This window comes from Pholcus phalangioides, unplaced genomic scaffold (assembly GCF_987345545.1).
Source record: "Pholcus phalangioides strain wild (caught in Gottingen) unplaced genomic scaffold, Ppha-v1.0 ptg000009l_1, whole genome shotgun sequence".
In the NCBI taxonomy this organism is placed as follows: Eukaryota; Metazoa; Arthropoda; class Arachnida; order Araneae; family Pholcidae; genus Pholcus; species Pholcus phalangioides.
The window spans coordinates 9,597,678-9,625,263 of record NW_028301602.1 but is presented as its reverse complement, the minus strand read 5'-3'; the positions used below and the strand labels follow the sequence as shown (position 1 = coordinate 9,625,263).

The following is a 27,586-nucleotide window of genomic DNA, read 5'->3' as shown; positions in this document are numbered from 1 at the left end:
TAAACAGAGAAATTAAATTAATTAGAAATTATTAACAGAGAAATGCTATAACAGTCAATTACAAAATGAAATATAATTTTATTCAGTGAGAGCGAAAACATAAATACAAATTCCATGGATTAGTTCTTGCATCAGATCATTTTTGCAATTGAGCCTGTGGAAATAAAACAAAAAGTTTGGTGTTTATATGCTATTTAATAACTTACTATTATAAGTAATATATTTATACAATTCATGTGACCATTGATGAAACGCACACCCGATTCATTCCTGAAAGTTACTTTGCATTACAAAATAAATTTTCCAGCATGAGATAATTTAGACAGCTCCTTTTCATTTCCAACCCATCTCATTAATGGCAGTAAATTGCAATAGCGATATGGCCAGAGTTGATGTTTGGTGAAGTAGTGTGAGATAATGAAGAGACAGACCCTTTTCAAATAAATTAACACAGCAGTGCTTATTACAACCACTTTAGAAAAAATTAATTCTCATAAGACCCTTGCAATTGCATCATACTTTTTGCAATGCCTTCCAACGTGATATCACAAGGGTTTATTTACGGTACTGCTACAAAAAATAAATAAATTATCACTCAAACAAGACTGATGTGTAACATCGCTATCAGTTTCAAATTAATTATAACATGCTCATCTGCCACTATGAAGATTAGAGTTAGGTTCGATCCTGGCAAGTGACAAAAAAAAATTCTTTTCTTATTGAATCTGAAGAATATAATATTGAATATAATCACTAGTATATAATGCCTTCTCAATATGCTTTTGCCGAAAGTACCCTCCATGCTCAGACAACGACAGAAGTAGCCTACATGACTTTCACCAGAGAGATTTCCAACCAAACTTGATTAGTGGTAAATTGCTGAGGGCGATATGACTAGAGTTGGAATAAAAAATCCCTCATCCTATAGGATATTACTTACATAGGAAATTAAGTTGGAGGCAATCATGAAATGTCCCATTGAATTGAGTTATGAATATAGAATATTGGAAAAATTAACAGGAATTTGTCAATTTCCCAGAACAATTTTACCTTTTAGCTCTATTCACACCCAATGAATAGTACAATGTATAAAAAAATGGTATCACTTAACAAGATATCAATATCATTATAAGCAATTTTTGATGTCAGGTAGTAATGCAATCGTCCTGCCTTATCAGTTTTTTTTTTGGATAATTTCATACCAATATTAGCAAATGAACAGGATTCTAATCATGAAACTGTTTTTCGACTCGCATCATTTGATTTAATTAAACTTTTTTTTTTTTTTGCATAGAATTTCATGTTCTCGAACAGATTTTGAAGATTTAGAAACTTTTCACTTTGTTGTATTGAAGATGTATAAGGGGAGCTAGAATATAATAAGTGTTCTGTGGCATAAAATGTTTGGTCATCTCTGCTTTGAAATATTTCTTTTAAATATCAAAAATCTTGGTAATCAAATATTAAGGAATAGATAAAATAAGCAAACCTTTCTTGCTTTTATCTTTGCCTTCAACTTATTTATGTCCAACTTCTCTTCTGAAAGAAAATAAAATTTGTTGAATAGTTGTATTTTTATTTCAATTCATTATAATTATATAAACTTGAAGGTATGAGGGCAATAGTACTTGTAAGTAAACCAGAGTCATCTGTGTTTTCTATATATTATAAACATTATATGCATTGATTTGAAATTCGGAAAAAAATGTTCCAATTGGAAATTAAATGCAATTTTTTAAAAGTAAGCCATTTTTGGATAACAAAAAAAATGAAAAAACCAGCAAATTTGATTAGACCATTGATTTATGAATGCACAATTCAACACCCCGCTCCTCCCCAGTGGTAGCCTGACCGATAGAGTGAGGCAATGGCAAAAAAATCTGAATTTCTAAATGCAGATATTGACTGCTGGAGGTAATCTGAATTTCTTTTTATTGAACAAACAACTTAATAGACAAAACAGGCAAATTATAAACAAACTTTTCAACCCAAAGGGATATAAATATCCTTCCGTGAATCTCATTCGAATAAATTATGTACAAAATTTCTAGGCAACTAAGGTATAATCTATAGTAGCTCCGGGAAACTCCCAACCCCATCTCGTCTGTAATCACCACAAAATTTGTTAATCACAATAGTACCCAATTGTTGGGGAAAATATGTTGTAAAAATTGTTTTTTTCTTCTTTTTCCTTTGACTAAAAATAAAGTGTTCCAGACTTTGCCATGAAGCTGGGCTGGAAGATATCTCGGCAACGGGATAAGTCCAGTGGCAAAAAGTTTTGGTGTTCACTCAGTAGCTGCAGGCAAGTCACACCAAATATATTGTTTTCATGTGTTAGACTGTGATGTGTTACATATGATGCATTACAGATATATTTTTCCTACACCAAATATACATACATATTTTTTCTCCTTAAAATTTATAAATTTATTAACCATCAAATGAAACGACCCACTCAATATCTGTTATTTCTAGTATTTCATCTTTTATAGCCTTTAAATATATAAAACTTTGCTGCTGTTTAATAATAACATCAAATTCTCTACACATTCTCGGAACAAGAAAACATATTTTGAAAATTGCGTTTTTAAGGTAATGGCATATGATATAGATATTATAATCTCATAGTGTTTCTTTGTATATTCACTCTGGGGTACCAATCAGGATTCTTGTGCATGAATAGTAAAAACCTTTATACAAATAAAGTTACATCTTAAATTGGATTAATAACACTCTATCGTGTTAAGAACTGCTGGTTTGTAGAACATCACATTGAAAACAGTCAAAGATTTATAATATAGATTGGAATTTTATATGTTCTTCCCTCCCCCCAAAACTTTTAATCTGTATAAAATGTGTGGGAACTCCATGCATAAAACACCTCTCAAACTTTAGTGTGAGATGACAGTATTCCATTTAAACAGCATTGCTGTAATTGCTCCTAATTTACTGACAATTTGATCAATATGATCTTTCCATTTTAAGTTAGCTGAAATAATAATTCCAAGATATTTATAATGCATTACTCTTTCAAGATGGTACCCCCGTGGTGTTAAACATCCAAGAAGACGTCCCCACGCAAGATGGATTGATGAGATCAGGAAAGTGCCTGGAGTCAACTGGATGGCTAAAGCATCAGACACAGCAAAATGGAAAAATTTAGAGACCTTCATTCAGCAGTGGATTGAAAATAGTTGTTGATGGACTCTTTCAATGTACGAACAATTGCATATAGTATTAGAGGGAAAATCATTGCATTCATAAAATTTCAGATGAGATTTCAAAGGTTGCAACAATTTTTTTCAAGAAATCGTAGAAAACATTTTGTGTGGGGTAACAGAAGACATACAGATGGAATAGAAGAATCAACTTGAAAAAAAAAAAAAGCCTGACGGATGACTCCTGCTATTCATTAGAACAGCTGATTTGATAAAATTTACATATTAGACAAAATGTAAAAACCCAGTGAATTCTCACCTTTTGGTTTTGGAGCATCTGGCTTTTTCGTTTCATCAGGAGGAATGAAGGGTTTCTGACGTTTTTTCTGGCGTTTTTCTTCTGCCTCTGCCTTCTTTGCCTTTAGTGGAAGAAGAAAAAAAAGTAGGGAATATGTACACAAGCTTCCATAGTTAAATAAACCATCGTGCATAACATACACAAGCTTTCAAAGAACACATTTAAATGACATCATGAAAACACAAATACTGCCACCATTAAACACACATACCCGTTTTTCTGACACCGCTTTAAGTTTTCGATCTCTATCTTTCAAGAAATAGCTACCATCAGCCAACTGCTGGTCGATCTGAAACACAAAAATAGAATTTATAGCAGAATAAATTCATTCATGGATACAATCTTAAAGAGTTTTTTTAAGATTAAAATTGTTTAAAATTAAAATTGTTTTTTAAGTAACATACTGATCTTTCATGTCAATAATCGGCAGTCTGAGAGAGAGGTTATTCCCATAGAGAATAATAATATATATAACCACTCAACAGCACATGAAATCGTACACGATTTGCTTCCCAGTGCCACCCTTTTTTGACCAGAAAGAGTAATGACGTATAAATATGGGCATGGCAATTAACTCAGACTGTTGGGCGATATGGGGATGGTTGCGTTTTCTGACAGACATGCATTTTATCTTACACAAAGGGATGGACTTTATTTACACAACGTACTATGTATAGGACGAAAAATGAACTGACAATAAGTGATAACTCGAATAATCACGTGATGGCGATTTGAGCATGTGCATCAATCACCGCTCTGGGGGTGCAACTTCTTTTTTCCACACGTGCCGGCAGCGATGCCACAAGACACTCCATAAGGCGTATATATATACAACCGTGGCAGTTGAGGGGCTAATGAACCTTATTCATAACGTGAATAAATACAATGACCTTAGCACATTGACAAAGTGTTTGTGTGTAGTTTTATTGATACCTAATAATCAAAACAATAAAACATATTTAATGTTCTGACTTGCCCATTACAGGACATTTCCTGTATTCTCCTGTAATATATTTTGCACATCCCAACATTTTAAAATGTCTTTTTTTATCCAATGAAGCTTACTTCAATTCATAATCTTTACTAGAATTAGGGAATGAAGGTAATTGGTCTGATTCCTAAATTGTGCTATAATGGATGTGATTATAAACATTCATTCAACATATAGGCCTATGCTACATATTATTTTTTTTGTGAAATACATTTTAAATTTCTACTGACTTGCTTTAGCACTGTATTTTTCTCCAAGGATTATTTATGCACAATAATAGGCAGCATCACTAACGATTGGCAACATTCTTTTTGCAAGAGTAGATGACCTGTGTACTTTTCAGGATCAAATATGGCCACCAATGATAATCATGAAATAACAGCTTCATGCAGGGTATTTGACTGCATCTGATTATATTTTCCATCATAATTTCACGAAATATTCAATGTCATTATAACTGAGTTTGATTGCATTTTTAGCTTCTGATTTCATTTGAATTCTGAAGTCCAAGGTCTAGCCCAATGAAAATCAGTTTTTAACTTTCATTTCGCGGAAAGTTGAACTGCTTAATATTTGTCTTAGGGTTGTATTTTATTATGAATGCAACAAAATTGCAGCGTAGTACGATATAACTGAGTATTAAATGTTTATCTGATGAGCATTGAGCATAAAGCTTATAGTGGACAAAATTTTAAGTTTATCGTAGTTACTAATAGTTTTTTTAGTCAAAACCATCATAATAGCTACTAAATATAGTAGCAAAGAAATTCAAAATTACTTGAAAGGGATATATGAAAATAATTCATACTCTGTATTCCCACGGGTGGGGAGGGGGAGAGATAAAAACCTCAGAAAATACCGAAAACCACGTATTTTGTTAAAACCTATTAAAAATAAATTCAATGCAAGAACTGAAACTTCCAAAAATAAACTTCCAGATTAGGCCTTTCAGAAAAAAAGTATTAGATATACATCTCAATCTCATAGAATATATCTAAGTATAATTCAAAACATTTTCTTAAAAATAAAATAGGATTTTCCACAAAATAAAGCAGAACATTTTTCCATTAAGTGAATTTTTTTATTTGCTACTAGCTATAATACCTGGCGCTGCCTGGGTTTTCTTCAATGAGGCTTTTTGGATCACTCCCCCTTTTTCTTTGAGGGACATACAAACCGTGTCTAAGTTAACCGATATAGTGACTTCCTGCGCAAATCACGAAAGAAACAAATCTAGATTTAAAGAAATTAATTGTTTTTTTTTTTGATGGGCATTAGGTTTTTTTTTTTTTTTTTTTTTTTTTTTTTGAACTTCAGTTTATTGATTTGCCTGTTTTTGCTTCAAAAAATGCTTAATTAAAGCTGTGGAATTCCTTTGATGTGCTTTACAGGCCCATAATTAATTTTAAAACATCCTAAACTATATGAATTTATGCAAATTTTTAATCAATGTAAAAAATTTTAATCAATGTTATTGCATAGATATAATAAGACACAAATAATAAGAGCTCTGATCTTATTCGGTATGGCAGAGAAAGTGTGTTCCAGGTGTGTGGAGACAATCATAACTCCAGACGATTCAATTAGTTGCACTAAATGCAAAGACATCTTCCATTATGGTTGTGGAGGTTTCAGCGAACTGGTATTCCGCAGGCTGAGGCGTGATCGGGTTCTGAGTTGGATATGCTTTAAATGTAAAGAAACAACAAGCAAGTCATCGAAGAAAGATCCACGTAGACAAGATGATCCAGGGGATACTTCTACGAGGGATCCGGATCCCGAACCATTAATGGATATGCAGTTACTCTCTCTTGATACTGAAAAAATGCCGAGTGATATAAGAGAGATCGTGAACGGAATAAGTGAAGCATTCTATGCTAACATACAATCACTGAAATCATACATGTGCTGCCAATTCAAAGAACTGAGTGACCAAAACAAGCACTATCAATCCCAATTACTTGAGCTACAAACAAAGCAACAAGAACTGTCATCGGAAAATTCTGAGCTAAAAACTGAAGTCAAGAAACTTCAGATTGAAATTGGTGAACTACAACAATATTCCCGTCGCTGTAACATTGAGATCCAAGGCCTTCCAGAGACTGAAAATGAGGATGTGATTGAATTGAAGGCAAGAATAGCTGATCAGGTGCAAAGTGATCTGGTGGGCAATATTACAGTTATACATCGAGTGCCTACGAAGATGAAAGATAAAATAAAGCCGATCATAATTCAGTTCGATAAAAAATCTAATCGTGACAATTTTCTCAAGTTGGCAAAATCTAAGAAACTGAAAGCGTCTTCGATCGACAGCAGACTACGACCCACACCAGTTTATTTTAATGAACATTTGAGCCCATACATGAAAAATGTGTTTTATCATTCTAAACAACATAAGCAACAACACAACTTCGCGTATTGTTGGATTCGTGACGGTAAAGTTTTTATGCGTAAAACAGATGACTCCGGGGTGTTCAAAATCAGTCATGTAGATGACTTATCTCATGTCAATTAATAGTAACGAAAATTTAAATCTCAAAATGAGCACCTTGGAGGATCTAGAAAGGTTTCTTTCCGTTATTCACGATATTCAACGTAACAATATTAGTAATAAAGCAAATTTTAAGGTTTTTCACTTGAATATAAGAAGCGTTAGGGCCAATTTTGACCATTTTATGTCATTTATAAGTAGTTGTGTTGATCATATAGATATTATAATTCTCTCGGAGGTGTGGATTTTTGATGTAGAGTCTGACCTTTATAAAATATCAGGTTTTGATTTATTCCCATGCTGTAGAAATTACAATAATTCAGGAGGCATATTGGTGTACACAAATAAATCTTTAAATTATAATAACATTACGTCAATCGCAATGGAAACAGCTGAGGTGATTGGCATTAACCAGCCATCACTCAAATTAACTATTCTTTGTTTATATCGATCACACTCATTTTCAAAATCAGAATTTGTTGAAGAACTTGACTCTATATTAATGAATACAAAATCCAAAAATGTCCTATTGGTAGGTGACATCAATATAAACATATTAAAACCCAATAATGACGATCTAGATTACATGAATATGTTGTCAGGACGTGGTTTCCTCCCCTTAATTACTGATCAAACTAGGCCTCTTTCTGATAGTTGTATTGATCATATTTATCTACGTCACTCAACTAATATTACCAAATACTATTCATCAATAGTTGACACAGACATAACTGACCATTTTCCGATCGTTTGTAAACTTCACTTTGCCACCCCAATATTAGATAAAATAAGTCAAACTATACATAGGAAAATGAAAATTATTCGGTATGCTGATATGTCAAATTTTCTCCAAAATTATGAATTTCGATTCGATCACACTCATCCCGAAAAAGATTTTGATAATTTTTTATCCACCATGAATGTCATTGTCCAAAATCATTCCAGTGACCGAATAATTGTTTCAAGGAAGAAGATCGGTAAACCATGGGTTACAGGCGAAATTTGCAATTTGATTAAGACAAAACAACAACTTTACATAAAAACAAGAAAATATCCGTATGACCTCTCTATGGAAACTGCATATAGAAATATAAAATCAAGAATCAAATCTAAAATAAAGCAATCTAAAAAACAGTACTACTCTTTCAAGTTCTCGGAATGTCGTAACAATACTGAGCGTTGGAAGTTTGTTAACAGAATATTAGGCACTGAGAATAAAGAGAATGTACTTCCAGAAAATGTTGAACCTCTGATTCTTGCCAATCAATTTAACTTGTATTTCAATAGTATTGGAAGAAATACTGTAGTTTCCATGGATGACTATAAAAACTACGTACGTGGTTTTCAAAATTCAATTTTTCTTTCTTCAACTAATATTTTTGAAATAAAGAAAATTATTAACAAACTAAAAAACTCTGTATCTTCCATCGATGCAATGAACTCAAAAGTTTGGAAGCGATTTCCTGACAGCGTCATTCAGGTATTCTCTGATCTAGTTAATAATTGTTTTCAAAGTGGTGTTTTCCCAGAATCACTCAAAAAAGCAATCATTACCCCTATCTATAAAACCGGTGACAAGAATGACCTCAGCAATTATAGACCAGTCTCAGTTCTCAGTACGACAACCAAAATATTGGAATCTATCTTAAAATGTAGATTATACTCGTTTTTAAATGCTAATAATTTTTTCTCAGAAAATCAACATGGTTTCCTGCCAAACAAAAGCACTGAAACTGCACTAATTGAATTTAGCAAATTTGTGGTCGATAGCTTAGATAACTCAAAACAAACAATAGCAATTTTTCTTGATATACGAAAATGTTTTGACAGCATCAATCACAATATATTGCTTGCTAAATTGTACACATATGGTATTAGAGGTACTGCTTATAAATTATTTGAATCCTATCTTAATAATAGATCTCAATCTGTTAAGTGTGGTAAGCATATTAGTAGTCCAGTAAACATGCACAGAGGAATTCCACAAGGAACTACTTTGGGACCGTTGCTTTTTACTATCTATATTAATGATTTCTGTAACCTTGAACTAAATGCCAAAATAATCACATTTGCGGATGACACTGTACTTCTTTATTCTGAGAATGATCATCAATCATTGGATCATATTATTAACAACGATTTAATCAAAGTCCGAAATTGGTTTCGATCAAATGATCTCGAAATAAACATTCTAAAAACAAAATACATTAGTTTCTCAAACCTCACTAATTTCGATAACTGTAACCTCATTTTTCATAATAAAAACTGCCCTACTGATCTTTTATGTACCTGTACTCCATTAGAACAAGTAAGCTCCATTAAATACCTAGGTATTGTTATAGATCGAAATTTTAAATGGAAGTCCCATGTAAAACATATCCAATCAAAACTTTGTTTTATAGTTTATAAATTTTATTATCTAAAACATTATCTAAATACTCATTTTTTGCTGTCATATTATTATTCCCTTTTTCATTCTCATCTATTATATGGACTATCTGTTTGGGGCAGTGACTACATCAATACGTTGCGACCCATCATCCAGACCCAAAAGAAAATAATCCGATCACTAACTGGCAATTACTCAACTCCGTCATTTGATCTCTACCGGCAACTTAACATACTCCCTTTGCGGTATTTATATTTTTATAAATCGATTCTCCTACTTAATAAAAAACAACTTTGTCTCCCTCTTAATTTATCAAGGACATCAAATAGATACAATAACATTCTTAATATTCCCTTGATACATAAAACAGTGAAGAAAAACCATTTTACATATCTTATTCCGAAATTTTATAACAAACTGCCGCATGATATTCTTTTTCCCCCTTCAATACCGTTACTGAAAAAACGTTTAAAAAATTACCTTTTTTCAATAGCTAACATCAACGATCATTTTTAAAAAACAAAAACAGAGCTCTATCGATCAGTGCTAAATCGAATTTTCTAAATGTCTAAGTACACTTCCTGCTGTTTGCCTCCACATGTCGAAGTCGCAAAACAATTCTCGCATCAATCTAGCATTCCATAATCTTCATTTATAATGTATATGAAAACATACTGTATATCTGAAATGTTGTATTGTATTCTAATTGTACTATCTAATTGTATTCTATTGTATCTATAATTGCTCACAGATGCAGAATTACTTCGATATAATTATCAACATTTTTCCCTCCCCCTCTTTTTTTTTTTGTGTTCGTTCTGTCCTTGAAATTGGAAGATATCCAACTCAAAAAAATAGGTCTGGCCAATTATTTTATATTTAATTTTCTGGGCTTTGTATCTCTAAACAAACTCAATATTTCAAAAATCGAGAATCCAATTTTCTGGAACTTTTTTTCAAGTGACAATGAAGAACCGTTCGAGGAGCCATCCATGAAACAAAAAACTCGGGGGGGGGGGGGGGGAATGTGAATGACAATACAGTTTTAAAGATTTATCAAGTGAAAAGAAAGCAAATCTTTCATGGGAGGTCCCAAAGGCAAAGTGTTTGGAAGTCCATTGTGTCTCCTATGTCCATATTTGAAGAATTTGTATCTAATGAATTGCTGTATACCATAGTGGAACAGAGTATTTTGTATGCCCAACAAAAGGGTAATACAAATTACACAGGGAGAGTTATGTCTATTTTTTGCAATAACTACTAACCAGTGGTTATGCCTGTTTACCGAAGTGGCAACATTACTAGTCATCTTCAACTGATGCACAGAACATTGCGATTAGTTCTGCAATGTGTAGGAATCGTTTTGAACAAATTGTGCAAAATTGGAGGGCCGCTTGGCAAACAAAAGCTTCTCAAATGAAAAGTTCCTGAGTCTTTGAGATATGATGGAAAGAATCATTACATAGTTGTCGATAAGAGAAAGTTAGGTGTGCTTACTGTAATAAAAAGGTTTACAGAAAATGTAGCAAATGCATGGTTGGTTTACACAACAAGTGCTTTCAATCGTTCCATATATTATCTGAATACGAGTTAAATGCGTTTATAACACTAATTTCTGTAAAAAAAAAGCCATTCATTTGTACTTACTTACATCTTACAGTCGTTTTCTAACATTTTTATTGTATGTTCTCAAGTAGAAAATTATTTCGTTTCATTAAAAGAATTTTTTTTTAAACATGTAGTCCCTGGTGTCTACTGTTCCTTTTTAGGGACATTTATAATTTTTAATATAAAAATTAAAATTCCTTCACGAGAATTTTTTTTACTATTTTTCTAGTGAATTTTATACCTTTTGCCATATGAGTGCAAAATATTTCAGTAAAAAAAAGTTGGGCATAAATGGGTTAATCTATGTATTTCTACACTGTATTCCACTATCTGGAGAATAGGTGAATAAGATGATAAAAATATATTTTTATAGCATCAATTTTAATGTTATATAGTTATGAAAAACATTCAATTAATCAATTAAAAATTTTTGACTAACCAGTTGAAAATCTTTAACTGATTGCCAGCCCTAATTATTATTAGTTACTTCTTTTTAAACAAAATTTTGTGGCGAAATATTTTTAAAATATGTTCTGAAAATAAATGAGACTAATAAACTTTTCAGTATTTACTCCACAGTCAGGATAAATATCAGTATTCCCGCAACAGTCAGAAAAGAAAAAAAAATCTATACTCACCTTGCTTTGTGGTTGAGATGGAGGGAATGGTGTGTATTCGGTTTTACTTTTCTTGATTTTTGGCTCTTTCCTCTTACTGACAGATTTGCTGGAAAATTTTGGAAGGAACCTTTCCCAGTTCTCATTCTTTAATTTTGAATCCTTCGCTAGCTCTCGCTTAATCATCAATGCCTATTCACAGAAAGTATAAAAGACCAATGAATCATAAAATTTTACGAAACATAAAGCAAAAAACAATATCTAAAACTACTAACCTTTATGTTGTATATTGGATGCACATTTTTCATTGTATCTTCAACAATCCGTCTAACCTAATTTATGAAAGTTACAAAAACAATGCAATGAAAATGTTTTATATCAAATATTTGAAGTGACCATTTCTCCTATATTTCTAAAAAATATTTTAGACAATTTAGCTGCAAATTATATGTATACCTATAGCTTTAATATGTAATTGGATATAATCGGTAATTGAATAAATGAAAAAGTTTTAATTATTTATTCATAACTGATTAATAAGTTTTTCAAGCTAATGGGGCTATCATAGATGGGAGTTAGCACTGAATGTTTCTCCCAATTCACTGGTTGACATAATCGGGAGATATTTCAGATTTAGACATCCTTTCTTAAAGATCCAGAACATTCTAGGTTTTCACCAGCATATACAGGGTGACTCAGAACTCGTGGGCAAAACTTTAAGGAGTAATGGAAGACATAGCAAGCAATTTCTGTAATACAAGGTACGGTTGTAACACATGAATTGCTAGATGCCACTGTCATTGAATCAGGACCGCAACTAGATACTTTGGCAACCAGGGAAAGTACACATTTTTGCGCCCCCATCTAATGTAGAACAAGCAGTTAAAGGGTGCATTCGGCACCCCCCTTCCGTCAGTGCCCTGGGCACAAGACCCGCCTGCTCCCCCCCCCCCCCCAGTTGTAGCCCTAGATTGAATGCATAAGCGCTGGTTCTGACACTTGTTATTTCTATAGTGGATTGTAAAAGAGATGGAAAGGTGAAATACATTTTATACATTGTGTTGCAGGTGGGAACCCCAAACACTTTACCAGGAGTGCTATCTGACAAGATGTGTGCCATATCGAAAAAAACTTTTAACATCAGTGTCTGTGCAAAAATGCTTCTTGTTGTGTCTTGGAACATGCCCTTTATCCTGCATGTCGCTGACAAAGATATCCATTTCGCACGCACACACGTGAAATCCTTGAAAGTTTTTTTTTTTCTTTGATCTGGCACACATCTTGTTGAAAAATACTCTCAATACAGTCTTTGCATTTTCAGAGCATTCCTGTCTGCAACACCATGCATCAAATGAATGTCTGCCCTTTCCTGATTCAAGGAACCAGCCATCCCTTCTGCAATCAAAGACAGAAATGACAATAAGAGGCAAAACCAACATTATATGTTTTCAATGACAGAGCCATCTAGCAGCTCACCACTTGTGTTACGACCATACCTTGTATTACAGCAATTGCTTATTTAGGTATGTTCAGCCATTCCTCTAAGTTTTACCCAAGAGTTTTGAATCATCCTGTATAGGTAGAAATACTTAAGCCAAGACCAATGGCCAACATGGGAACTAAAATCACTGAGGAAAATGGGGGGGGGGGGGTTAGAGAACAGTGCTACAGATACAGTGCTACAAAATGGAGTTTGGAGTAGCTGTTTTTAGGAATATGCCTGTATATCCCAATACTTGACTGAGACAGAATCTCTAGATTGGAAGGACAAATTTAAATGAAAAATTAAGATCAATAATTACATGTTGTAATCCTTTATATGGACCTAGAGCAGAAACAGTATTTCCTTGAACAAGAACATAACAATTTGTCAGTAGCTCTATGGCCTGAAATAATGAATAATAATGAGAGCATATTCAAAAACACAGGAAGGTAAAAAAACTCTAATCACAGCAATTAAGAATAAAAAAAATAAACAACTGAGTGCACACTCATCCTTCAATATTAATACATTTATTTAAATGATGACTCAAAGCAACAACTTGAGAATAATTTTCTCTTTTATAAAAATCGTCTTGAACTAAATTTTATATGAGAAAGCTTATGGATCATCATTACCTTCAGTGTTGCGCCTTTTGGACCAACTAGCCGTTGCCTTCTTTTGACAAATCTATCCTTTTTCCTGACAAGGGAAGCAATCTTTACAATATCACAGCCGATGTTATCTTCAAGTACCCTGAGAGCCTGCACATTGAGAGAAAAATACCTTTGATTAGAAAAGCAATGAGTATATACAGTATAGATAAAATATCATCAGTTGATTTTGGTACAACTTTCATCCATTAGCAAACAAAATAGGCGAATCAAGTGAAACCACGATATGACAATACTCAAGAGAACAAAAAAATATAGTCAAACCCTGATTTAACGAACTGGAAGAAATATATAATTGTATTTGTTTAAATTGAGGTCAAATTGATCCAGAGCATAAACACATTAAAAATATCAAATTTTAAAAGCTACTTACTTTTACATTTCTGACAACAATTGAAAAAAAAAACATAAACTTAAGAATAAAGTCAGGATGCATGAAAAAATTGCTTGATAGAAGTTTGTTTGATACGTCCAGACATGCCAACATTGGCTTAAAGCTTGTCAGTAGTGATGAATGTTCAGCTTTGCCATGGGGGGCCCCCAGGACAACATTATCATAGTACAATAAAAGATAATCACTCAAAACTTTAATTTTTTTTAAATTTTAATTCAAAGGTCATAAATACAGTCAGTGGCACTAGAACCTAGAGGGCTCAGGCCACATGGGCCCCCTCCCTTCCCAAAACAACATTCCAAGGTCGCTGAGCCCCTTAGCGACCCTGGACACCCCCATCCCCGTTTTCTTCGTATCAGAGCTCCTACGACGAAACATTCTTTCCCATACAAGTACTGCAAGCTCGTCTATGCATTATGCGAATGAAGCCTGGTCAGAACCAGACACACTGAACCATTCAAAAACCTGTTTTTATCCCACAGTATAGGACAGTTTTGATGAGAAACAGGTTTTTGTGAGTTTGGGCATCGAGTAGAGCCAACACCGGTAGAGTGGCAGGTTTAGACGCGGCTTTACAGATTGCCTTTCATGCACAGACCAAACAGATCAGCTCTGAGTGGTTTTTTCTCAAACTCTCTCACATGCGTATACAAATTCATCATTATGGTAAAGATCAAAGCAATTTTATAAAGATAAGTAAAACATCACAAGAAACTCAAAACCCTGTTTTTTTAAACCGATTTCCATAGTATTGAGAGTGTCTTCCATAGCTCCATAGTTCATTGTCACTGTCCGTAGAAACAACGGACAATCCGTAGCATTACGGTTGGCAACTCTGTACGTCAAACATCATTTTTTCAAATCAAATCAAATTTATTGCTATCATATACGAGTACAAAAAAAAGAATATGAGAAAAATTTACCAAGGAGTCAATCAGAAAAATGACCCATTCTGATAAATGCTAGTAAAAATTAATATGGAAAACAGAATATTCAACTAAAAAAAATCAAAATTATTCAAATTAAAATAAAAGTTCATGGCAACAGAGGAGTGCAATTTAAAAACAATTCTACACGCTGCATCTAAAAATATATATTTTTGGATGTTGGAATCAAAGCAAAAACAACTACATATGCAGCATGTTATTAAATTAAACTGTTATGTTATTTAAGAATTACATGAGCAACAGAAAAACATTAAAACAAATTTTCTATACCATCAAGTGAGAACATGTATTGCTTGACACATTTTTTAAAGGATGATAAATTCGTATTGTGAGTGATTTCTGGTGGTAATGTATTGTAGAATTTTAGGATAAGTAAAATGTTTCTTAAACAGTGTGTTTTATGAGGTAATGGAAGTGAATACATATTTAGTCTATTTGAAGATCGAGATGTATTTAAAGGTAAGGAGAATAATAGGAGAAGAATAGATTTATATAAATATAATTGATGTAATGTAATATTTCAAGATGTAGATGAAGTTGTATTGATGGTGTAGTAAAATTATTTGTGATTCTAATTATTCTCTTATGGAGGCTGATTATAGGGTAAAGGATTGAAAGGTAGTCAGAACCCCAGACAGTTAGACCATATAGTAGAAGTGAGTGAAACAAGGAGTAATAAAGAGTTGGTAAAAACGACTGATTCAAGTAAGGTTTTAAATAGTATAATTTATGAATTGCTAGTCGTACTCTTTTTTTTTTTTTGCAAGTACTTGGCATGACTTTTCCATTTAAGATTGTGATCAATGTATATGCCGACGTATTTAATTGTAGTAACTTGTTCGAGACATGAACAATTAGAAATCAGAACTAACAGTTGTGATTATGGAAAATTAAATTATGGTAAAAGTGAATGTTAATTTGAGAAGCGAAATTTATTAACTTAGTTTTTGATGTGTTTATCTGAAGGTTGCTAGCAACAAACCACTTTTGAATTCTAATCAAATCAGTATTGATTAGGTTAGCTACAGATTGGAAATCATCAGCTGAGTGAAGTAATGCAGTGCCATCGGCAAAAGTTATGATATTTCCATTTATGTTTAAGTTGCATAAATCATTTATGAATATTAAAAATAATAATGGTCCAAGACAGAGGAACACCTTTCACTATTTCCAATGGGGTGCTAAGACTATAGTGAATTTTGACTGTGTTCTATGGGTAAAATAAGAAGCAATTAGATTGAAAGCATTATCTCTGATTCCAATATGTGACAACTTATTTAGTAATGTATAATGATTCACACTATCAAAAGCTTTTCTTATATCAAAAAATATTGCAATGGTTTTTTTTAGATTTATCACTATTTTCAGCGATAAATTTAGTAATTGTTAGTAGAGCAGTTTCCATGTTTTATTAGGAAGGAATCCAAACGGATTGTTAGAAAAGAAACTGAAATGTGATCTCTGTTTTGTGGAAATGTTATATTTTGAAAATTGGTAGGAAAAACATATCTAATCTTTATAAAAGCTGTTGTCTGAAACATATGTGATTATAACCCCCTTTAGACCTGCTGGAAGGACTTTTAAGTCCCTTGGGGTCACAAAGTGTTTGTATTCATGTGTTTTTATGTTTGTACCTATGTGTATGTTTGTATTTGTATATATGTCTGTGTTTTTGTGATTTGTTTATTAAAAAAAAATATTCAAGTTTAGCAGATTTTATTTTGGATTTGCCCAGTTTTACAACATTTTTATAGGCTATATTTAATGGGATATCGAATGGAGATTTTCATGTCTTATAATAATAAGTTTTTGCTTAATTTTTGTCAGGTGCTGTAATTCATGAGTGATCCAAAGATTCAGCTGCGATCTAGTGTGTGTGTTATTGTTTTAAGTTTAAGTAAAAATTCTTCAAAATTGTTAGAAGGGTAAGTATTATTGAATGAAAAATTGTAATTTTGAAAAAAAAATGAAATTTGCGATAATCAAAAAATTTGTCTCTGCTGGATTTCCCATCAAACTGGACAATTATGGGCTTAATTTTGTCCTTTATCTTCATTGGGACGCTGAGGATGGCTGTGATGGCATTTGAGATCTCGGGATCAATTAGAAACACAATACTCATTTTCAAATTGTCGATATTTTCCTCTGGTGTCTCAGGCAAACCTTGTATTTCGATGTTGCATCTTCTTGAGTACTGTTGCAGAGCACCAATTCCACTTTGCAGTTTAGTGATTTCTGTTTTCAAAAATGAGTTTTTGGATATTATTTCCTGGAATTTGTTTTGGAGGTCAGCTATTTGATATTGATGGCTTTGCTCTGTCAATGTTAGGAATTGAGTAGAAATGTACAATTTTAGTGCCATGATTTGATTTTCAAAAGACTTATTGATTATGTCAACTATTTTGTTTTAGATGGAATGGTAAATTTTGTAAATTCCATTCATCGCTAGATGGTAAGAGCATTTGGGTATTCACTGAAATTGAGCAATCAATGTTTTCAGTTATGCCGGTGGTGAGATGAGGGGAATTAAGAGAGAGAGAATTAATTGTAGGACTGAGGAATTATCAGTGATTGATGCTGCCGAAGTAGTAGATACTGTGTTTGTTGAGATTGATATTTTATAAACTTGTGCCAGCGACATCTGATGAAGCTGTGACTGGTGTAACTATTGATGTCAATGTTGTTGTTGCAGTCATTAATGTTGACATCGATGTAGCTGAAGTTATTGATGATACACCATGATTTAATGAGTTTTTGCATTTGAAACAGTTCCACAAAATTTCATCTCGTTTGAGTTTTTGGAACGATCTAAAACTTAGTCCACCACAGTAAAAATGAAATATTTTCTTGCATACAACACATGTTAATCCATCATCCATTGTTAAAATATCTTTGGAGCATAACTTACACTTAGACATATTGACGGCTGGCTCATAACAGCCATGTTTAGATAATTAATGTAAGATTTAACTAAAACAAATATTGCATATTAAAAGGATTTGTAACAAACCATGGGAATTAAATATGCCGCAAATTATATATTTTAAATGTTTTTAGAGAATTGAATTTTTTACCTTTTTTTTTCTCTTTTTTTAGAGGAGCATAAACAAAATACGTGTGAACACCCCAACTACTGTTGCCAAACATTTTGTCAAAATTGTCATTTTTTTTGCCAACCGAAAATTTTTTTCTATTCAGATGGCCTGCTATTGTTTGTTTACCTGCATGTCAATGACAAGCCATGGACTGCGGTACGCTTTATAACTTTATGAGTTAATTCCATCTGTAATAGGCCTAATGTAGTTGACCTTGGCTGGGTCCTTAATGTTTACATTTATGGTGATGCCAGATTGTGATTGCCATGATCATTGAATATCATTATATTATGTAAGTGCATGTAAATTAGATCATATCTGTCAGAAATGTTATGGTAATTTCAGTGCCGCTGAGTATCAAATCTGATTGGATCCTACGATCACATGTATGACAGAAAATTTCCCTTTATATATCAGCTATATGTTGTAAACATTCACTTACTCTTATACTCTCATGCAGTTATGATCTGAAAGTCAGTAAAGTGCTTTTAGTGCTTCCCAATTCTAAGGATGCAGTAATGGATAAAATGTGATAAATCTCACCCTGGTGGCTGCCTCTCCACCTTTGCTGTGATGACCAAAAGAACGTAGTTTCCTTGCTAAAGTTTCTTCTGATACCTCTATTATGATGGAGCTTCGCTCCTGTTAATGATCACAACTGTGACGAAACTTTACTACAAGTTTTCTCCTTCTGAACTGATTGCGGACTGACTGGACAGTGCTCTCTCATGGTTCTCAACATGTCCGTGGAAAAGCAATGTGGATATACATGGATTTTTGAATCATTATGTAATGGTGGTTCCTGAGACGGAACAGACTTCCTGCTAATTTAGTCAGATAGATGCTGATCAGATAAAATCTAATGTGAATAGACTGTGATATTTTATTAATATTAAAACATTTAAAATTACTACATTATGTTAACTTGGAATGTAAATTGTTCATGTAACTAAAATTTTATTATAAAGCTTAAAAAAAAGTGTTGTTATTCTGGATTGTCGTCTGCCAACGATTCAAATTTGGAAAAAATATAAAATTAACTGGAAATGCAACCGGCTTTAAACATTGCACAGGTTAAGCAGGGATTTCTTAAAAACCAGAAGTCTTGTGTAAAAGACACTTTCATGGAATAGTGTGGAGCTTGTCAAACCAATAAAAAATTAGGGGTCACTAAAATTCTTAGGTACCAGGCATATTTATTTTCAAGAGAAATAGTCCAAAATAATATTTTTTCACAACATTCTGGGGCTCTCTGGCCATCTTTCTATGATAGAACATACGTTGACATATTTCTGGAAATTTTATGTTGACAGTGATTTAGTAGTAAACAAGAACATTTGTTTTTAATTTTAGGTGCCAATGCCAATTTTTTTAGTCTACCCGGAGCCTGGGATTTTTCAACTGATATTGGGAAGCAACAAACAAGAAATAAAATTAACAAACAAAATAAATTTGATGCACATAAAATGCATTATTGCCAAATGGTAAAACAATGTTTGAAAAATGCCAGACGCTAGGTCACCATGGTGACTGTAAAATTGGTATGGGGGGCCTAAAGGTTTCTATGTTTGATTACTGAATTGGGGTCTAAGAACTACACACAATTTTTGGAATTCCATGCTTATGTGTCTACTAGAATGGAAAAGGGTCACCAAGTATTGGAAAAAAGGGTTATTTAGGGTTTTCTTGGGGGGGGGGGGGGGGACCAGAATGTTTGACATCCAAACAATTTGACTGGCACATAAATTTTTTTTCAATTAATCAAGCCCTGTGATAGAGACTGCATCAAAATTTGGAAGATCATATTCTTAATAGCAATTACAACAGAGATTCAGAAAATTATATCACATAGAAGACTTTCAAAAATACAAATACAGATGCCACAACAGACAAATGCCCAATGAGGTGGCCGAATGGAAATAATAAAACCAAAGGAGATGCACAAACTAAAAAATACTTATCATACAACCATTAACTGAAATTATACATGAAAATGAGACATGCAAAATGGGGGTGGAAAAGAAAAACTACCTGTTCGTATGGAACACTTCTGGCTAATAACTTTATCATATCTCTTGCCTTCAGGATGATGTAAGGATCCCAGGTTTTCCTGGTGGTTGAAACAGACATACTGCCTTCAATGACATCTAGTTCTGCTTTGATACCCTTCAAAAATACAGATTTCAATCATTCAGTAGTCATTGATTAAAAACTAATAAACGAATAAGAGGCAATAAATAAAATCACAAATTATGAGATGAATGTTGCAACTTAACCCTTTGAGCAGCACACACTGACAAGATATCTCGCCTCCTTAAAAGTTTCTTATTTTAGCATCGACAAACCCAGATACAGTGATACCTCGGCTAACAAAAATAATTCTTCCGGAATCATGTTCGTTAGCAGAAACATGATTTTGCACAGGTTTCTATCATTTAATTCCTTCCAGATCCTGATCAAAATTTAACCCCACAGTGCACTGTTGCTAGTTGGGCAACATCTACTTTAAATATGTTTCTTTCCTGTTGCCAATTAGCAACTTCATATTTGAGACATTCATTATTCCCATTTTTAATTTCCTTTCGAAAGCCATTCATAGGTGGCAGTAAAACCCCTCAATTAAAAAAAAAGAAATGTAAATCTTCTGTCACTTCTCAAAAAAAAAATCATGCACTGTAGGGTGGAAATGACTTATTTGCATTTCTTTTTTTTATGTTGAAGTTTGCAATCAAATTTCTGTTATTTTCTATAGTTTGAATCATAAAGGTAATTATGTATTTGGTAATATATAATTACCAAAGTAAAATAAGGCTGATATATTTGGAAAGTAATAATACTTCAATACATTAATTTCATATGTGATTTTACATCCTCTTTAAGACCCTGTATACAATTCTGAATAATAATTTTTTTAATATTTTTTCCGGCTTCCTAAAGGCTTCAATAATTATGGAAAAAATATCAGCTCAAAATAAAAAATCATACATTATAGGGTTAAAGATAATTTTCCATGAAATACCAAGGAGTGCTATGAAAAAGGAGAAACTGACCAAATGCTGAAAAAAAAGCTTAAAAACTGGATAAACGAGAATTCATTTATCCAGTGGATAACACTCACAGGAGAAGATGAGACACAAAAATTATTTTTAATTTACATCATGCACACAATCCACTTGAGTTCGCAGGTGTTGCCATACATTTGTGATTTGGTCATATTATATGTCTAGTCTGATGCATGCAGATAGAAAAAATAAGCTCCTAGAGGATGTTCAGACTGTTCAGTTTGATGCTAAGAGTTTTGCACTGAAAGAATGTGTGCTCTGAACACCTAGGCTCTTTTTTTTCTGTTAGCTGAATCTTTTATTTTACATGAAATGGTTAAAAAGATTTCATAAAGAGAAATGGAAGTACATCGGGAAAAAGATTCTGAGGTGGACATGACTTGAGCGGGCTTGATTGACAATAATTCTGATAGATTTTTTTTATATAATGACTAATTTTATTTATGGAGATACTGCCTCTGCCCCCCCCCCCCCCAGCTTCAATGAAACTGACTGATCTCTAATGTGTATGCATATATATATATATATATATATGAATTGGCATCATCATGCCCCGCCCCCCCCCCAAGCTTTCATCTGGTCTATCTCTGCCTATGATTTTATTATAATGGCTGTTTTATGTTAGCGTGTGCATCTATATCAACAAAAATGTTCGCAAGCTGAATTAGTATTCATTAGCTGAGGCAGAAAAATCACAGAAAAAATCTTCATTCATCAAAAAAATTTGTAAGCTGAGGCGTTCATTAGCCGAAGTATCATTGTATGTTGTAAAGTTGATTTGTGAATGGAACACTTATGTCTAATCTGCTGTTATGTTGACTGATAATAACAGTGGGATGAAAAGGATAAACCCTCAATTTCTTCCAAGAGAAAAAAAAAGTGATGGGAGAACAAATATGGAAATTCTCGGAAAATGACTTTATATACATTCAAACAATAGTTGGCATTGTATCAAGTTGGTGCTACAATGGGTTTTTAACATTATGATCAGAGTGTCCCTGAACTCATGGGCCAAACTTTAAGGGAAAGTAAAAAAATACACATAAAGCTTTTTTTTTGTATAGCAATGTGGGGTCAGAAATGAAAAGTGTTGGGGGAAAAACATGAAATGCAGTGGATATGAAAAAAAGCTTTTTATTTATATTAATAATCATAGTAAGTGCTCAAATGTGTGGCACCACCAACATTAACACAGGCCTGGCAGTGTCTAGAAAGTGATTGGTGTACACTTTCGAAGACACCAGATGTTTCGTGAACGGTTACAGCAGTGACTGAAAGTTTTGCAATCAGGTCCTACAACCAGCCATCAGAGTACTTCCTGTAAACACTTTTCATTTCCGACCCAACATTGCTGTACAAAAAAAAAAATGCTTCTTTATGCGTATTTTACCTTCTCTTGTGAAGTTTGGCCCCATCAGTTTTCAGGAACATCCTGTATGGAAGATTTTTCAAAGCGACATAACAGGGTTCAACTGAACAAACGTTCATAGTTAAATTCATAATGTCAAAATTGCATGTAGGACCTAAGCACTTTTTTCTTCTATTTTTGACTCAAATAAACACAGGAAAGTTCTGGGCTTCGGCACAACAGGTGGGCTGGAAGGGATCTCGACATTCCAGTAGCGGGGTTCGAGCATTCATTTTTCTTCATTCACACATTAGTTAACCAAAATTATTCAACAAGAAATTTATCATGAAATATTTTTTGTACTAAATTTTTTATTCTAAACTTTCTGAAAATATCTAGGAAAAGAAAAAAAAAACCGAAAATTAAAAACTGAGCATTGAAATGTTCACTTACGTGTTCTAATAGCGTGTGCTTGACCAATGGCCAGCATTCCCTCAGGTACTTCTCCCGATATTTTGGAAACAATGTGGCAAATGAGCTTTCACATAACAAGCCATGCGGGTTGTCATCTTTCTTGAAAGGTTCGATAGGCATGGTCCATGCATCATCAATTGCTGCAGAAATGAATACGTATACATCATTAATTGAAGAATAAAAATTACTTTTTCTTTTGTTTTGTTTTGTGGCTCATTTTAACCCTCCATCCACAGACAGTTTTTGAATTTTTCTGTGTGAAATCGTGGGGTATTTTTATCTGCTGTATATATACAGAATGTGATAGTAGTATATTCCGTGAAATTTTATCAAACATGTGAAACATGATATTCAAGTTGCCAGACTGGCAGTCATTTTGACTGTCTCGTCGCAGAGAGCAACAACGAGGGCCTAACAACGATAAAATCTTCAAACATTACACTTCATTCATAGTTCGAAAAATATATAGTAAATGATAGCACTATAACAAGCATTACATAGAAACAAGCTTCACGTTAGGTTCACAACACGGACATGCACATCACAACATGTACCAAATTGTTAGAAATTCTGCAGAGGACTATGGATAAGGTACATGTATGGTTTAGTAGTAGTCATTTTGACTGCTGCTGTGGCGGTCGAGTGGTCATAGTGACGGACTTGCAGGGGCATAGCCAGAAATTTTGTTCGGAGGGGGGGCACTTTCATTTTGGGGGGGGGGAACCTAAGTGACAGAACAATGGATTTGGCCATCTTTTCCCTTTTTTCGGTCATTTTCTCACATTTCGGGGGGGGGGGGAACCAGACCCCCTACGCCCTTGCGGACTCGTGTCACGAGGTCCCAGGTTTGAACCTCACCATCACCACACTGGTGGTCGGCTGAAGTTGGTTTTCTGTGGTTCCCAAATTGAAGGCACGAATGCAAGCTGATCTACCCTTTAAAAATAATCTCATCACAGACCCACAAACAGTACAAATGTAATTTAATCATAACACATCAATAACTTCACTTCTAAAATATAGATGGCAGCACTGACAAACACAACACTACATACAAATTCAGACCCCCAAAGCAGAATGTTTAGCACTGTTCTGCGACTAGCCCTTGGCTGACTGGAAATGTTCTGCGGTAAAAATCCCCATATATGTAATAGTGTTTTTTGCACTTTTTCTTAAAATTCTTCTGAATTGTTCTGCAGCAGCAGCGCTAATTGTTCTGCGACGTACGTAGCAGATTTTGGCACATTCTGCTTTGGGGACTCAGACTGTTAGGTAAACACACAGCTGCAATTCCTGCACAACTCATTAGCTAATAAATTGCCCATAGATGGTGATAAGACTCGAGTTATGTGCTCCGTTTGAAAGAAAAGACATGCTTCTTTTTAGCCTAACATCTTTCACAGATTTCAAGGCGTTCCTAAGAGATGGAAATGTCGGGTATTATGAGGCGTCGGTTGTATCATTAGACAGTTGCGTGTAGTTGGAATTGGGAATCATTGGCGGAGATGCGGGGGGGGGGGGGGGGGTCGCTTCAAAGGTAAAGTCGACTGATCTAATGCATATATGGGAACAGCTTTGGTACAAGGGACATGCCAAATTGGCGACTTTTTTCCGGCGATAAGTTGCCATCGTTGGCGTGCTCTGGTGCGTTGTTCTGCTGGGTTGCCAATGTTCGAGAATGTTCTAAAGTAGTTCTGAAAAATTCCGCCAGTTGGCGTTAGTTGTTGTAGCACGTCTTTTCAAACAGCCATACAGCCATTTTGTAGTTGGTGATTGTTCTGAGTGGTTTGGATTATACTTTCGTCGTCGGGTCAGGTTGTATTGTTCCTTTTTTTTCATTTATTATTTGATTTTGATGCTTTTTTATTGCCTCTTTCATCATGCCTTCCGTTTTCAGCGTGGTTAAGAAATTTCAGGGAATTATTTCCAGTGAAAAACTGACTCTGAAATTTTTGAACAACCGCCCAACGTTGGGTAAGGAGAGCGTTGGTAATACCATTTTTTATCAAACTTACCTGTGCCCAAATATGCCCTTGTTATTAGAATTTTTGCGCAAAACAGGGCTCATGAAATCATCTATGCGTTGCCCGAAATGCGGAACTGTCATGAAGGTGACACCAAAAAATGATGTTTCAGATGGATTCATTTGGGTCTGCATGGCCAGTACGTGCAGAGCCAAGAAATCTATTCGGTTCGGGTTCAGTAAACTGAATATTCCCGAAATTTTCCTGCTCACCTACGAAATCCTGCAATACCAAAGCACTGCTAGGATAATTCAGGAATATTTGTTTTCTTCCAGCACCTTGGCCGACTGGTGGCAGTTTATAAATGAGATTATTCTCGATCACATCGAGCTCAATTCGGAGAAAATAGGTGGCATCAGTAAGATCGTCGAGATCGATGAGGCAAAATTTGGGAAGCAGAAATATAATAAAGGCCGCAGGGTAGAGGGTCATTGGGTTTTTGGGGGGGTAGAGAAAGGATCAGGGAGGTGTTTTTTGGTCGCTGTTCATGACAGGTCCGCGGATACGCTCGTGTTAGCCTTATCGAAACGTGGATCGAGAAGGGCACAACAATTTATTCAGATTGCTGGAAGGCTTACAAGCGTTTAGACGAGAAAGGGTACTCCCATTTGACGGTCAATCACAGCGTTGAATTCACAAATTCTGAAACAGGTGCTCACACGAATACCATAGAAAGCACTTGGAGACACGTCAAGAGTATGTTGCCGGAATACAACAGGCAGGCGGATTTTAAATTTTATTTGGCTCAAATTATGTTCCAGCATGCATGTATTTAAAAAAAAGTCGATGTATTGGAACAGATGCAGTATGGTCCGCCACGACTTTGGCGACTTTTTTCTCACGATAAGTTGCCAAGATCGTCATAATGCTTCTCTGGGTTGCCGTATTTTTGAACACTTTTCCGGTTTCGTTGGGTGATACTAGATGGCGCTAGCTTCGCCAAACAGGATTTTTCTTTTGTTCACCGTGTTTTTTCAAAAATTCTAAGCAGCCGTTGTTCCATTTCCGGCGCGTCTCTCTCTCTCTTTGATTATTATTATTCCTCCCTTCTGTAGCTTACGTCATTACGGATTATTATCTACTGCTCAGGTTATATCATACCGTTTTATTATTTTGTTGTATTTATTAGTTATTCATCCATTGCCATGCCTTCCGTTTTATCGGTTTATTATTTAAAATGAACCTGCAGAATTTTTCATGCCCGAATCCGTTTATTTAAAACAAAAGGGGTCCGGGTTTTAGTTTAAATGCATAGAATATTTATGCCCCGATCTTTTTATTATTAAAAATATGGGCCAGGTGTCATTTTTTTTAACTGATATTTTTTTCGATTTTTATGCTTGGTGGTTTCTATTATGTTTTGCACGCTGATGTTTTTTTTTCGGCGTCCGTAGTGTCTGACGGCTTTGGCGACTCTTCGTCGGGCCATCAGACATGTGTGGCGCCAAATAATCGCCAAGTGACAGACCATACGACCTTTTCTCGGGCCGTCGGACATATTTGGCGCCGGAAAAAAGTCGCCAAAAATCGCCAACCTGTCCCTTATACCAAAGTTGTTCCCATATATGTATAGATGAATTGACATCATCATCGTGCCCCCCATCTATCTCCGCCCATGTTGGGAATTAGCTAACCTTCATTTTCTTGCACGTGCTTTTTTTCTTTCTAGGTTACTTAATTCACTTCAATGAGCTCTGAAATAACAGTTGATGGAAAACTAATATAAAAATGAATTCTTTGAGATACGAGCTGGAATCACATGTAAACAAATTTTATTCAATAATAAAACAGGAAAGTATCTCTAATAGAAATAAGTACCTTTGGTTCGGTCTTCGCTCGCTTTGGCCGCCATGATTGTAAACATAAACACAATTTATATTTGGTTGGATTGGACGGCGAAGCACGCGAAGGTTCCTCCGCCACAGAATACAGAAATGAAATTGCTATTTCATGGCGTGGTTCTAGTGTTCGTTTAAAGATGGCAGCAATGTTATCGTGTATAAGAAAAAAAACTGACTATACATCCCGCTTTTATTTTATGCAATGAGACTTTTTGGATTTCGTGAAGTTTTTTGAGGGACATACATAGTGTGACTATATTTCCTCAAGAGAAATACGAGAAATTGGGATTCCAAATACGGGACATTGCTAATTATCGCCAAAAATGACGCCAAATCCGAACAAAGTTGCCAAATATTGTTAAAATTACGGAAAAATCACAATGGCGGGAAATGAAGCATTACTGCAAATTGCAGTGTATTAAAATGAATTCCACGAAAAACAAAACGTTCTCCAAGACAAATGTGGGAGAATAATATTCTCACTTATAGTAGTAATTATCGCAACATAATTTATGAGGTGAAAAAAATAATTTCAATCTTTGACTTCAATAAAGAATAAAAATTCAAGTACACTTCGTGTAAGATACGGGAAAAACCGGGACACTTTTGCCACAAAGTCGGGACGGCCAAAA

At 34.2% G+C, this 27,586-nt stretch overlaps 1 protein-coding gene across 1 annotated transcript; it reads right to left on the bottom strand.

Moving 5' to 3' along the window:
- Positions 1-58: 58 nt before the first annotated feature.
- dbe (KRR1 small subunit processome component homolog dbe) lies at positions 59-27,079 on the bottom strand. The gene is made up of 11 exons (XM_089237135.1): positions 26,932-27,079; positions 23,069-23,229; positions 20,237-20,371; positions 13,734-13,859; positions 13,418-13,501; positions 11,891-11,947; positions 11,637-11,807; positions 3,731-3,808; positions 3,481-3,580; positions 1,490-1,539; positions 59-154 (listed from the first exon to the last, which is right to left on the bottom strand). The coding sequence occupies exons 1-11, from the start codon at positions 26,975-26,977 to the stop codon at positions 137-139; spliced, it is 1,026 nt and encodes a 341-aa protein (XP_089093261.1). The 5' UTR covers positions 26,978-27,079; the 3' UTR covers positions 59-136.
- Between the last annotated feature and the right edge of the window lie 507 nt (positions 27,080-27,586).